The sequence below is a fragment of the Anabrus simplex genome, chromosome 4 (genome assembly GCF_040414725.1).
Source record: "Anabrus simplex isolate iqAnaSimp1 chromosome 4, ASM4041472v1, whole genome shotgun sequence".
NCBI classification, from domain to species: domain Eukaryota; kingdom Metazoa; phylum Arthropoda; class Insecta; order Orthoptera; family Tettigoniidae; genus Anabrus; species Anabrus simplex.
In genome coordinates this window covers 389,525,454-389,541,152 of record NC_090268.1, presented here as the reverse complement: position 1 = coordinate 389,541,152, position 15,699 = coordinate 389,525,454, and the positions used below count along the sequence as shown (strand labels likewise).

At 42.2% G+C, this 15,699-nt stretch overlaps 1 protein-coding gene across 2 annotated transcripts in view; it reads right to left on the bottom strand.

Annotated features, from left to right (window-relative positions):
- LOC136872747 (homeobox protein orthopedia) overlaps positions 1–15,699 on the bottom strand; it is a 402,761-nt gene that overhangs the window by 371,361 nt on the left and 15,701 nt on the right. The window contains exon 2 of one of the 2 annotated variants that reach the window (XM_067146576.2): positions 1,763–1,850. The exons of the other annotated variant lie outside the window; for it this stretch is intronic. Within the exon in view, the coding sequence (XP_067002677.1) occupies positions 1,763–1,832 (70 nt within the window). The 5' untranslated portion in view covers positions 1,833–1,850. The remainder of the gene's footprint in view (positions 1–1,762; positions 1,851–15,699) is intronic. 2 annotated transcript variants of the gene reach the window in all.

The following is a 15,699-nucleotide window of genomic DNA, read 5'->3' as shown; positions in this document are numbered from 1 at the left end:
GCCAGTAATTTAACCTGCTGTTTTTTCTTCTTTTTCTTCATGCGAAGGCCCTGTAGGTTGGGTATTAAATACCCCCGTTTCTTTGTGTGCCTTGAGGGCAGTTAGAAGTAAAGTTTGTTGTGGCCTTTGATAGGCTTGTAAAATTGAGAGCAGGTCAGCTCTTTCTGGTATTTTGGAAGGTGCCTCTGGAAGGCTTGACATCACTAAGCGGGAGCAAGTGCTCCATATAATTAAGGGTTTTCTACCCCTTTGTATTTTGTGGTTGTGAGCTGAGAGCTCAAGGTTTGTCGTATTGGGGCTCGAAGCCCAGGATTTGTAAGAACCCGAAACTCGGGCTTTCCTTGAAAAACTACTCTGGTACCTGATTTTGTTATTTCCCCTAGTGGAAACTGGTTAAATTTTTATCTAATCTTGGACTTCTTGATTGTGTACCTGATTTAACTTGCTGTTATTTGTTGTATGCTCAAAATTCTATGTCACCATTGTTTAGTTTCGAAAATATAACCTTTATTGAAATTTTAATTCATCTTTCAGACTTGTAGTTAGACCCATTCCAGCCCGCACCTTCTTTCACCTCGGCCTTCCACGGATAACTCCGTAACAATTATTATTATTATTATTATTATTATTATTATTATTATTATTATTATTATTATTATTATTATTATTATTTTCTGCGGCTATTTGTAGCCTGGGGAACCCCATGTAAGGCAGACCCTGCGGCGATGGTGGGTGTCATTTGCTGTGATAGGAAGCTGCGTGTAATTGAGTTGGAGGATAGTATTAGGTGTGGTGTATGAGTTTCAGGGTCCCGGTCTAGAAAACCAAGAATAACGGCCGAGAGGGTTCCTCGCGCTGACCATGGGTCACCTCCTAATCTACAGGCCTTCGAGCCTGAGCAGCGGTCGCTTGGTAGGCCAACTCCCGCCAGGGCTGTGGTGCCATGGGGTTTGGTTTGTATTAGTTGCTGGGTTATTTGAGGACGGTACTAACATACAATCCTCGAGCCAAGGGAATTAACCATTTAAGGTTAAAATCCTCGGTGTAGTCAGATATCGAACCCGGGGCCGTCTGAACCGAAAGCCACTATGCTGAATATTTAGCCAAAGAGGTGGACAATTGAAACATAGTCCGCCTCATTGGCTGAACGGTGAGCGTACTGGCCTTCGGTTCGGAGGGTCCCGGGTTCGATTCCCGGCCGGGTCGGGGATTTTAACCTTAATTCGTTAATTCCAATGGCACGGGGCTGGATGTATGTGTTGTCTTCATCATTTCATCGTCACCAAGACGCACAGGTCGCCTACGGGCGTCGAATAGAAAGACCTGCACTTGGCGAGCCGAACCCGTCCTGGGATATCCCGGCACTAAAAGCCATACGCCATTTTTGAAACATAGAACAATATATAATATATTATTTAAGGGCTATTTTTGTTAGCTTCTTACATTCAAAATTTCTCCTGCTTCCAGGTATCGTAGTAGTAGTAGTAAGTAGGAGGAGGAGGAGGAGGAGGAGGAAACATAATTAAAATATTTGTTAGTTGTATTAGAATAACCAATCATAAAAAATAATCCCTTCCCCCATCCGCCTTGAGGAACATCTGAGTACTCAATCTGAATTAATCTCTTAAGAAAATTGATAAGAAGAAGATCTCAGAATATGTTACAGAAGTAGAAGAGAATTAATACACCATCTTCCGTATTTACCCCTACAAAGCGCTGTGGGTGTTAATATGAAGCTGAAACAAGAAATAATTTGATTTACCTAAATCAGCCGGTGAGTATTTGTAATTAGGGTAACTGCAGCCATCCATAACACGGTCAGCGTCATACATTATGAGAGTGTCTCGTCTCTGGAAAAGAACAGCGAGTTACCAATAATATACTGTGATATCAGGTCAAGTGTTAACAGGCACTGCGCTGAAATAACGTAGAAAAAGGAAGATTTTTGATAGGTACCAATGATAAATTTAGAGGAGTATCAAGGGAATGAGAAATTCATGTTATTTCTACCAAGAGATCTTATTTCAAATTCCGACATATGCATTTGGGGATTTTTTATACTAAGTTATAGATCGGGACCTGCATTTTTCGTTTAATTTTTTGGTGAAAATCGGGGAATTTTTTTAAGAATTTCGAGTTATTCTTTTTAGAATTTCTTGTTATTTTTAATAATATTATTATCATATTTTGGGATTTTAAAGGTTCTTTTTCATGTAAATAAATTATTGAAGAACAATATGTAGTTTTAATTAGACACACACACACAATTTTATCATTTAATTATCACTGAAGAAGGCATAATATGAAATAAAAGTATATCATATTCTTTTCTAACTGTCAAAGGAGAACATTTTCACTTTCATGTTGCAATGAAAGTCGCTCAAGACCCCTGAGTAGAAGAAGAGAAACGTTCACTGTCAACATTAGCACATGGTTACCACACTGCTTGGAGGGTTCTGCCATTAAACTCAGGAACACTGCCAAGCAAACTAATCAGAACTTACATCTCGGGATTTGACAGGTTAGTTCTTAAAGTTCATTGTGCCCTTTTGTGATCACTGAGTCATTCTCGTTTTTAAAGAATGGAATGGACTTCACTTTCTCCACTAGTGCTGAATCGACATTTCTGTTAATGACGAATACTTATCCATATAAGATTTATAAAGTTGACAAATTCCCGTTATTGTCTCATTTCGTTTTATTTCGCGAAACAAATCTGTCCAATTTTCGAATGTTAACAAGGTTTAATTAATGGCGTATGGCCTCCGGAGAGGCCTGGTGCAGGTCTTTTTCTAGTAGACGGCCTATTAGGTGACCTGCATGTCTGTGAAGATAAGGTCCCTACCTAGGATGATTTCTGATGTTGAATACGCCACACATACCCATCCCCTGAGCCATTGGAATTAACCAATTAAGGTTAAAATCCCCAACCCGACTGGGAATCGAACCCGGGACCCTCTGAATCGAAGGCCAGTACGCTGACCATTCAGCCATCGAGTCGGATGGCAGGTGACTGTTTCCCAAACATTTTAGGGAATATTTTTCAAAAGTCGGTGTTATCGCAAACGCTGTCCGGCTCCATGGCTAAATGGTTAGCGTGCTGGCCTTTGGTCACAGGGGTCCCAGGTTCGAATCCCGGCAGGGTCGGGAATTTTAAACATAATTTGTTAATTTCGCTGGCACGGGGCCTGGGTGAATGTGTCGTCTTCATCATCATTTCATCCTCATCACGACGCGCAGGTCGCTTACGGGCGTCCAATCAAGAGACCTCCATCTGGCGAGCCGAACTTGTCCTCGGACACTCCAGGCACTAAAAGCCATACGCCATTTCATTTCATCGCAAACGCTGCCCGCAGCCCTGAAGATGGTTTTTCGTGGTTTCCCATTTTCACACCAGGCAAATGCTGTGGCTGTACTTTAATTAAGGCGACGGCCTCTTCCTTCCTACTCCTAGAATATCACTTTCCGGTGTTTGAGACTGTGAAATAACTTACTTAATATACCAAGTGTATGACCACGAGTCATGAGAAACTACAAGCTTTGTAGGTCTGATATTATATTGTCTATATAAAAATTGTCAAAATCTCGAGTCTTTAAGAGAGAAGAATCTCCTTCATATCATCACCGAACAGAGCCTTGCGTACAACTGTCGGCATTCCAATACGTACAGTTACCATTGCATGCAGAGTTCTCAGAGTCTCTGCTAGGTGCGCTGACTGTAGGACTCGTGGTCTCTTTTAGAAGATTACAACTTTGAAATTGACAACGAAGTCACCTGAATGGTATCGGAAATAACTTCTTGTAACCGATAGCCTCAAGATATTATTATTCGTTAATTATTAACGCAAGTCCGCCTCTGTGGTGTAGTAGTTAATGTGATTAGCTGCCACACCCGGAGGACCGGGTTCGATTCCCGGCTCTGCCACGAAATTTGAAGAGTATTACGAGGGCTGGAATGAGATCCACTCAACATCCGGAGGTCAACTGAGTAGAGGGGTGTTCGATTCTACCTCAGCCATCCTCAAAGTGGTTTTCTGTGGTTTCCCACTTCTCCTTCAGGTAATTGCCCGGATGGTATCCAACTTAAGGCCACGGCCGCTTCCCTTCCTCTTGCTTGTCCATCCCCTCCGATCTTTCCATCCCCCCCCCCCACAAGGCTCCTATTCAGTATAACAGGTGAGGCCTCCTTGGCGAGGTACTGGTCCGTACTCGGGCCATTCAAACTAAATGGGCAAGAAAATGGGCTAAAGGTGTGCTTCTGCAATAAGACAATGCCCGGCCCTACACTAGCCGAGAGACCACCGCTGTCATTGATCAAATGGGATTCACGATGCTGCCACATTCGCCATACTCTCCCGACTTGGCACCAAGTGATTATCATATGTTCGGGAACATGAAGAAACCTCTGCGTGGTCACCGTTTTGCGGATTTTGTAGAACTGGACACAGCTATCAAGGCATGGGTATGCAGCACTCCGAAAGAATGGTTTCAGGAAGGTCTGGAGAGACTGACACTTCGATGGCAAAAGTGAATACAGTTACAGAGAGAGTATGTTGAGAAGGTGGACGTAACACTCATGTGTAATGTACTTCATTTGGGCAGAAAAAAGCAATATAGTACGCCCTTCGTAAAATCATTCCTAGCCATGTGTCCACTGACATCACGAAAGTTCCCGCGTTGTCAAAATGTTAATCTTGTTACTTCCACGTCGTCCCAGCCCAAAGTTTGCAACATTTTCATAAAATTAATCTTTTGTCGAAAATCCCCCAGAACAGATCGTGCTGCTTACGTTTGAACCTTCTTCAGTCTTGATGAAGTAATCCTGGCGAGGGTCCCATACACTATAACCATCCTCTAATTTTGATCTCAACGGTGACTTATACGCCCTCTCCTTTACGTCCTGTCCAAAACACCTACATCATATACCACAAGATCATCAGTTTTACATGGAATCTAACTCAGGGTCTCACATGTATTGGCCGATATTGTGCTCCGATTATCATTACTGAAGATCACCCATACGATAGTAGCTTTCATAGTGGAGCTGTCGTAAATGAGACTAAGTCATTCTGCTGCGGCCAGTGCCTATACACAGAGGGAAGAATACTGCACTTATCAAGAAATAGGTGGCCCATTAAACATGTAGACCAATATAAAATATTAAAAGGCGAATTGTTGAAAAACACTCCACATCAAAGAGGAAGCTCTTCAATTGTCACGTCACTACTTATTTCACTGGTAGGTTAATGAAGAAATGCACTGTGCTTCAGAGGTTGGCAGTAATCGTCTACCTGACATATCGTTGCTGTGATTGTGATTGTGACAATGCTCTTCATATCCGTTATTTCCCGTAAGACTGGTCACGCCACCCAGCCACATATTGAAATGCAGTCAATCAGAACAGTTTTCGTTGAGTTAATTTTCCTATGCACGAGTGTAAGGAAAATGAACCTTACTACATCATACTCTAGGAGTGGGTACGCATCCGGGAGATAGTAGGTTCGAATCCCACTATCGGCAGCCCTGAAAATGGTTTTCCGTGGTTTCCCATTTTCACACCAGGCAAATGCTGGGGCTGTACCTTAATTAAGGCCACGGCCGCTTCCTTCCAACTCCTAGGCCTTTCCTATCCCATCTCAGCCATAAGACCTATCTGTGTCGGTGCGACGTAAAGCCCCTAACAAAAAAAAAGGAGTGGGTACCGATCTCGATAGCTGCAGTCGCTTAGGTGCGGCCAGTATCCAGTATTCGGGAGTTAGTAGGTTTGAACCCCACTGTCGGCAGCCCTGAAAATGGTTTTCCGTGGTTTCCCATTTTCACACCAGACAAATGCTGGGGCTGTACCTTAATTAAGGCCACGGCCGCTTCCTTCCCACTCCTAGCCCTTTCCTGTCCCATCGTCGCCATAAGACCTATCTGTGTCGGTGCGACGTATAGCCACTAGCCAAGAAACAAAAGGAGTGGGTAAATTAATCATAAGCCTATACCTACTGGACGGTACAGTAAGGTTCATTTTCCGTTACACACGTGCATAGGAAAATGAATTCAGCGAAAATTGTTCTGATTGACTACATATAATTATGTGTCTGGGAGACGTGACAAGTCTTAAGGAAAATAATGGTTAGGAGGAACATTGTCACATTCGCAGTTTTGACACAGCAGCGATGATATGTATTAACAGGAAAGAGAAACGAGGGCCGCTTTTAGACCCAATGGTGAAAACGGAACGGGACAACCTGCAAGCAGTCCACGTCAAAGAGGAAAATAAAATTGTCTATCATCCATGCATACCTCACTTCAGTACGGGATAGGCTTATAACTTGAACACGAACACTGGGCTGTAAAGTGTCTTTTATTCGGAGCTCGCGGAAGAACATTCAAACACGTGGTAGTCATCCTGAAAGAACTCGACATTACTGAAAGTGAGATAGATGACATCTGTACGAGCATTTGGATGATTCACTCAATAGTTTTCATTGCCAATTTGCATGGTACCATTCAAAATATTGTGCCATTAGAGTATTAAAATGTAGAGTGTAATATTAAGTATTTAGATTAGATACAGTATAGAGTATTTGTGTTGGTGCAATTTCCTTCTGGCTCCTTATGGTCATCCGTAAAGCCGGACAGGTATTCTATTTTTAGAAGTATAGAAATATTTCTGGCTCCTTATGGTCATCCGTAAAGCCGGACAGGTATTCGATTTTTAGAAGTATAGAAATATATCGTCGATGGCGGGACAAAACCTACTTTGTGATAATATTTTTGGAGATATACTGCCCCGCAGATCATACATTTTGAAGAGCGAGAATGCCTTGACCATATTTACACAATATTACACCTTAGACGGCAAAACCTTACCGGCCGAAGTTCTAAGCTAACATATTTCACATAGGAGGTTTTGTCCTGGCAGCGACGGTATATTGCACCCATATACCTAGGCTGTTTCAAGGGTACAATATATACCGTGTGGTTTAGAAGCCCCTTGTTTTTTTCGAGGTAGGTAACCCAACTAACGCGTATATCATAGTTATCCGAAAAACATTAGTACCTGCTCCTTTATGGGCGTAGTACAACTATACCTTTATATAATGCTCGCGAATGTGGTAGAAATCATTAGCGACAGTGTTACTTCTATTATTCAAACTATAATGAACGTGTAAAATAATCGCAGCTGCGAATAACACTTATTTCACGTTTGGAATTAAGTGTCTGTAGGGACTACAACTTGTTAAGCACGCAGCACAGCTCGCGGCAGCTAAGGTGGCTAAGTCACGCATAACTGCTATTGTATATGCCAAGCTGTCTGGTAGTAGGTTCGATTCACAGACTAGTACACGTTTATTTTTCGATTAACGCCGTTTACATTGATTGTAATGTGGTCACATGTCATCCCTTTTTTTGCTAGTGGCTTTACGTCGCACCCAAAACAGGTAGGTCTTATGGCGACGATGGGATAGGAAAGGCCGAGGAGTTGGAAGGAAGCGGCCAATCCCAGCCTGGTGTGAAAATGATTGATGCTTGTTGTTCAAAGGGGCCCAACATCGCAGGTCATAGGCCCTTATGTGAAAATGGGAAACAACAGAATACCATCTTCATGGCTGCCGATAGTGCGATTCGAACCCACTATCTCCCGGGTGCAAGCTCACAGCCGCGCGCTCCTAACCGCACGGCAAACTCGCCCGGTCATATCATCCTTTTCTAAGCAGATAATTTTTATTTGTCCGCCTCTGTGGTGTAGTGGTTAGCGTGATTAGCTGCCACCCCCGGAGGCCCGGGTTGGATTCCCGGCTATGCCACGAAATTTGAAACGTGGTACGAGTGCTGGAACCGGGTTCATTCATCCCCGGTAGATCAACTGAGTAGAAATGTGTTCGATTCCCACCTCAGCCATCCTCGAAGTGGTACTCCGTGGTTTCCGCACTTCTCCTTCAGGAAAATGCTGGGATGGTACCAAACTTAAGGCCACAGTCGCTCTCTTCCCTCTTACTTGTCTATCCGTTCCAATATTCCCATCCCCCGCAATGCCCCTGTTCAGCATGACAGGTGAGGACGCCTGGGCGAGGTACTGGTCTTCCTCCCAGTTTCATACCCCGACCCGATGTCTGACGCTCCAGGACACTGCTCTTGAGGCGGTAGAGTTGGGATCCCTCACTGAGTCCAAGGGAAAAAACAACCCTGGAGGGTAAACAGATTAAGAAAAAAGAAAGGAAGTAGGGTATCCTGCATAATTATCCAGTGTAACAAGTGTTCTAAATGTTGACCACATTGGCTTATGCAGATTTCAGCCACGTTCTAAAGACATTTTTGCACGTTGTAACATGTCAGGTGTAACAGGTTGGCATGCCTTGGTGATCAGTTGCCGAGGGCGACCAGGATATTTAGGCTCCTGTGCATACACTACCTGCTTTAAGTGACCCTACAGGAAGAAGTCAAGTGGTGTTATATCGGGTGATCTAGCGGGTCGGTGAACGGGTCCGTTCCTTCCTATCCATTAATTTGGAAATGAAGCATGAAGATTGTTCCGGACGACTACTAATCCGTGGAACCACATTCTCAATCGCTCCCGCAGTGGCACATTCTCCAGCAACTGTGGGAGTTCATTTGAAAGAAAATGAAGGTAGCATGCTACCGTTAGTTGCCAATCGAAGAATTATGGTCCGATGACATAGTCCCGCAAGATCCCAGACCAGACATTTACTCCCCACTGCACTTGAAATGGGTCCTGTCTTACCCAATGAGACTCTGCGCGCTTCAATAGTGCATATTTTAGCGATACACGACGCCCTTCTTTTGAAATCATGATTCGTCTGAAAACAGGACTCTTGACAAAAAGGCTGCATTATTGGTCATCCTGCGTAATGTCCACTGACAAAATGTTACTCTACCGGGCTAGTTGGCCGTGCGGTTAAGATCGCGCAGCTGTGAGCTTGCATCCGGGAGATAGTGGGTTCGACTCCCACTGCCCGTAGCCCTGAAGATGGTTTTTCGTGGTTTCCCATTTTCACACCAGGCAAATGCTGTGGCTGTACCTTAATTAAGGCGACGGCCTCTTCCTTCCTACTCCTAGGCCCTTCTTATCTCATCGTTGCCATGATACATGTCTGTGTCGGTGCGACGTAAAGCAAATAGAAAAAAAAAAAATTAAAATATTACTCTAGCATCGAAATCACGTCCGTGGCGCTGCTGGTGTAACTGCAGATGGTATGGGTGAAATTTATAATTATGCTGTATACGCATGAGTGATGACCGGCTGATGTTAGCCTGTTTTTTTTTTTTTTGCTAGGGGCTTTACGTCGCACCGACAGAGATAGGTCTTATGGCGACGATGGGATAGGAAAGGACAAGGAATTGGAAGGAAGTGGCCGTGGCCTTAATTAAGGTACAGCCCCAGCATTTGTCTGGTGTGAAAATGGGAAACCACGGAAAACCATTTTCAGGGCTGCCGATAGTGGGATTCGAACCTACTATCTCCCGGATGCAAGCTCACAGCCGCGCGCCTCTACGCGCACGGCCAACTCGCCCGGTTTAGCCTGTTGTGCAAGTGTCCAAGTACTAACATGAGGGTTATTATTGACAGCGTCCAAAACAGCCTCGTCATTTGGACCAGACGTTATTGGAGCATCTCTAACGAAAGATACCCTTCCAAGCGTCTCAGTTAACCGCAATCTTCGTTCAAGGTTTCGGAACGTGTTGGTAGTCGGTCGTCTTCTCTCGTGATAGAGACGTTGCGACTGGACTGGGTTCTGTCTTGTTTCCCCATAAATGAGCAACATATCAACGTCCTCGTCACTGGAATATATTGTGAGTGAATGAATACGTGCTGTGATGTGACCTGGTAAGTGTTCATGAACATTGTGTGTCCGTTAAATGTCTGTCGGTAAAAAAAGGAAAAAAAACCATGCATAAGGTTGAAATCGAACCACTGCATTACCGGTATTCAGATACCTTGCATCACCGGTCCTTAACCGACTCAGTCACAAATACAAATACATTGCGTTCGCTAAAGGATTATTACTTAAATATGGCCTTTCGACATCGAAAGTTAATATCCTTGACAAAGTCTTCAATAATGCTTTACAGTGTTCTTGTAACTTTTTACAATTACGGAACAGGTGGCACACATATTAATTCGACCACACTTTCTCCATAAATTAGCAACAACTCAACAGTGAGGTGCATGCTGAAAAATTTAGACTATCTCCCTCATGTTCAGTCTTTCAAGCCGAATTGTGCGCTATACAACAGGCAGTTATGTGGATTAAGAAACAAAATTGTGCTGCACAAATATTGAGTGACTCTCAGGCAGCTTTGAGAGCAATCCAAGAAAAATATAACTTTCATCCGTTAGCTGTTAATATAAGACAGGGCCTCTCAGGGTGCATGCGCGTGGTGCATGCACTGTGCACGGTGCAAAAGACGACTTGGCTTGGTTGACCAGAGTGCAGACCCCCCACTCCTCGATTTGGAGCAATAGCGCTAACTCTCTCTTTCCTCACGCCTGTCTCGCTCGCTCCGCCTGTCTCCCTCTCCCCCACTTGCGCCGTAGCGCTCCAAATCCGGGCTGAGTTGAGCCGAGTATAGCCGAGTAGAGCCGAGCATAGCCGAGTAGCCCAGAGACGAAGCGTTGATCCGAGCCATACCGAGCGGCACCGAGCGGCACCGATGCACAGTGCACGGAGCTCTTGCGCCTCGCTCTGCACGCGTGAGATTTTGGGCGTTTGAGAGGCCCTGATATAAGATCACACATATTAGGATACAGTAACCATATCTGCATGAAATGGGTCCGAGGTCATGACGGAGTAGAAGGAAATGAGAGAGCTGATGAACTTGCCAAAGCAGCTACTACTTCTTCTGACGCCTTGTTGATATATGAAAAGTCTCCTTTGTCTCATGTAAAAAAGGAACTGAGGGAGTATACACAAGATATGTGGAACAACCAATGGATCACCAGCAATAATGGCCGGCTAACAAGAGAGTTGTTCTTTCCAAATATCCAAGACAGATTACAAAGTAGGTTTTTGCAACATGAACATGTTACAACTCAGTTTTTGACAGGACATGGAAAGTTTGGATCATACTTCGAGAGGTTTGGAATCAGTGTTCAGAAGCCCTACACTTGTACCTGTGAAATGCAACAAACTGTTCCTCAACTCTTATTTGAGTGTCCGATTTTTAACAGGAGTAGATATGAATTATTAATGCATTTAAACATGTGTAATATAGAATACCAAGCACCTCTCACTATGGTATTTCAGAGAAGATGTTGTTATAAAGTGTTTGTTAAATTTCTCCATCTAATTTATAAGTCATCTCTATTTTAATTGAATTGTCATGTATTAACTTAGTCTCACTATCTATAACCCTAATATACTACTTGTAAAATAGGGTTTGTCATGGGAAATTCAATAATAATAATAATAAAGGTTGGCCTACAAATTTACTTTGAAAAGACCAAGTTCTTCTGCTCAAAACTTGACATCCAAACTTTGAACACGACACATGGGCAAATCAACCGAGTACCACACTTCAAGTACTTGGGAGAAATACTTGAACCAACGGGAGGCGAGAAGGTTGCCCAGAAAATTCGCCTACAAAAATTTTCGGAAAGCCTACGGTAGGGTTCACAACATATACAATAAAAAGTGCTTGTCCCGCCATGCAAAGATCAGACACTATAATACAGTAATAAAGCCCGAAGTCTTATATGCCAGTGAGACCCTTACACTAAACGGGAAAGGTGACCTAGAAAATATTTTAAAAGAAGAAAGGAGAATCCTGAGGAAAATTCTCGGCCCCCGAAAAACAGAAGATGGATATAGACTGAGGTTACGCAGAGAGACAGAAGAGCATTCCAACATTGCAGCAGACATCCGTAAAAGACGTCTGAAATTCTATGGGCACGTCCACAGATTGCCGGCAAGTAGACTGACACACAAGATTCTCACCTACATAGAACATCTAAAAAATATTCCATGGGTACTAGAAGTGAAGAAGGATCTGGAAAAAGCCCAGATAAACCCAAATGACACCGCGGACAGAAACCTTTATAGGAAAAAAATTAATGGATGGAAAGTGTAACCAGAGAACGAAGTGAAAAAGAAGACTGGAGCAAAGTGGACAGAAGAACGAAAAAGGATCCACGGAGAAAGGATGAGAGCTGTTTGGCAACTCAGAAAACAGAATCGTTAGAGCTTTGCGTGATCCATTGGGTCCATACGCACATAATAATAATAATAATAATAATAATAATAATAATAATAATAATAATAATAATAATAATAATAATAATAATAATGTATTCTTCATAGGAATACATCGTGAGGAAGTGAATAAGTACTGTACTGTGATGTGACCTCGTAAGTGTGGAGTATTATTTGTGTGCGTTGGACTCGTGAAGTTGTGGATTCGAATACCATGCTGGCCGTCCTGAAAATGGTTTTACTCGGTTTCCCATTTTCACCACCAGGCAAATGCCGGGACGGTACCTTAGTAAGAGACCGAGGACAATTTCCTTCCCAATCCTTCCTCCCACCCATCCTTAAGGGAAAGACGCCAAATAAGAGCGGTCCCCTTAAAACCAGTAGCAAAACAACATTGATTATTATTGTATCTCCCCTAAAATGGAGCACTTCAGTCGTTCAAAACAGTTGCCTCATGATGGACTTGAAACACCACGCTGGCGGTACTCACACACACACACACACACACACACACACACACACACGCGCACGCGCGTTACGCACCGGCCCTTAACCGCTTCAACCACGAAGTCAACATACGTGATGCCTGTTTGGTTTAGTATTTAAATGTGCCGTTCCACCTCGAAAGTTAATATCCCTGTCAGTCTTCAATGATGGTTTACAGTGTTCATTTAAATTCTTTACATTACAGAACACGTGGCATAAACTATTAATTCGATCGAATTTCGGGTATCTGTGTTATTTAAAGGCGCAAAAGTCACATGTTTGCTGAAAAATGGTCCTTAGTATTTGGCGCGGAATTGTGGGCAGTAAGTTTTCCCTTGCTAGTTCCATGGATCAATTTACAGTGATGGCACACAGGTAGCGGAGAGCCTTATCGACTAATAGGAGAATTCTCAAGTTATTTGGTGTTCATAAAACTAAATTATAAGGATCTCTAGGTTATACGTTATTTGGGTTGCCTATCTCCGAACAAAAGGGGCTGGTGAACCACCCGGTATACTGTATATATGTTCGTTCAACAAACAAAACCTCGTAACTCAAAATGCTCTTCCGGTCCATTATTATCCTTAAGACTGGTCACGACTCCCAACCATAAACGGATATGCAGTCCATCAGAGCAATTTACATTGTGTTAATTTTATTACGCTTCCTTGTAAAGGTAAATGAACCTTAAATACATTGTGCTGTAGGAGTAAGTAAATACTTCATGCAAATGCAAATTCCTACAGTACAGTATAACATCGTTCAATTTCCTTTACACACTCATATAGGAAAATAAACGTAAAAATATATTGTTCTGATGGACTGCATATCCATATATGGTTGGGAGACGTTAAAGATAATAATGGATAGGAAGCGCACTGATACAAGGTTTTGTTTGTTAAGCGACGATGTACAAAACGGTGTCGTGCACTTCAGAAAATAACTTTCAAAGGGGCGAAATGAGAAACAAGGGTCCTGATGAAAATAAGATAACAAATTAGAATTTCAAAGCTGAAGCTGAAGCACATTTCCCCTTGCGGAAGAAGATATTGAAAAAAATAAATTACTTTTCAAGAGGCAAGTTCACTGGAAAGTTGTTTGCTGGGGAGCTCTTAGAATACATCCAAGCTACTGACGGGCTGAGGAACTCAGCCTTACATAATCTGAAAAGAGTAGGTATTCGATATCTCATTTTACGACCTATCATGTTAGTCCATTCTGTTATGCATACATTTATATTCGGGAAATGTACAGAAATACTTATTTTATGGAACAGTATTTCGTAGTAGGCCCTATGTAAGTGTAGAAAAGTACAGTGGACGCAGTGTTGCCAACTTATATTTTCAAGGTCCGCTAAATACTACTAAAAATCCGCTAAAATTCCGCCAAGAAATCCGACCTCAAATAATAATAATAATAATAATAATAATAATAATAATAATAATAATAATAATAATAATAATAATAATAATAATAATAATAATAATAAAAGTAAATGCCTACAGTCACCCGACCTGTGAGTTTCACTGGGATTAACCCCCTGCCTGCGAGCCGGCGAGCTAAAACTTGTACGCGTTTTACTGCCGGGTGCAAACTGGATGAATCCCCTACCTCAAGGGACACACACACAAAACAGGGCAGTTCATTAAACGGTCTTCCTTCATAGCATAAATATAAATGCTACACTCTCACAGTTTCATTACCTGTCGCATTCGTCAACTAAGAGATAAATACCCTGCCCTTTCCCCACGCATTACAAATTTATGATACCATGATCTCATAACATCAAATTTAAATACCATGTTTTCCTCACGTGACTGCTAGCTTTTGATAAGAAATACGGAATAGCTCGGAGACAGACTGGAGTACAAATTAAAAAACGTAAAATGGATAAAACACTAAATTCCGCTATAATAAATCTAGAATTACGCCAAAAAATCCGCTGTCCGCTAAATGATATATTTCTTCGCCGACAGTCTTCTAATTCCTCCAAATTTAGCAGAAAATCCGCCAGGTTGGCAACACTGAGTGGTTGCCCTCTTAACTGGCTATTCCGCTTTTGGTTTCCTACGGTCGCGTCTGCTGTCTTCCACCCCGCCTCGCTCGTGAACAAGACGCAACTTGTTTTATATTGCTTACTGTGAAAAGAGGATGTATAAGATAGAGATGAAACTCAATAATAAATTTCGGTGCCAAGCAAGATGGCACTTGTATTTCCAGTCCTCAATCAGAAATAACGTAACATACTACCTTATGCTTATTATTATTACTAGCAGTTTCCCGCTGGCTCCGCCCGCAATGTACAAAGTATGGTGTTGTTCGTTACTATCCTCAGGGATGTACTTGCATAGTTTCGAGTTAATGAAATAAAGCACATGATCTGCTGTGGTAATAGAATGTAATATTATGTCAACAAAACGCTTGAAAATACATCACACAAAGAAATTGAATTAAACGTTCCATGGAGACAATTAATGCACTCATAACTCTCAGAACCTACCAATTTAAGTAGTTATTACCTCAAAAGAAAGCTCTTGATCCACTGAGTGTCTTTAGACCAAAACGAATTGAGCACCTCAATTAGAACCAAAGAAATGATTTCTTCAAAGGGACAAAAAATTAAAAAAATCAAATAATTTGAGGAAGGCAGAAGTTAAGTGATTTATAGTACCTGATGACAAATCTATGCATGAATACCTTTCAGTTAAAAAGAAGAATGAAGGAAATCGACCGGGCAGAATGGCCGGACTGGCTGAATTTAGTTTTCATAATTTTTTTATATATAGATTATTATTATTATTATTATTATTATTATTAACAAATAGCGCAGAGAAGTAACTTCCGGTGAAAAATTAAAATTTAATGCTATCTACTTGTTTCCGTACAGCGTTCAGCGTGATTGCTTCTTATGCAACAGTAAGTCCTCGGTTTTGTGCGCTTCATGCTTTCGGAATTGAGTTTCATACAGCGTATTGTCGTGTCCTGTAGATTTTAAAATGTAACTCAAAAC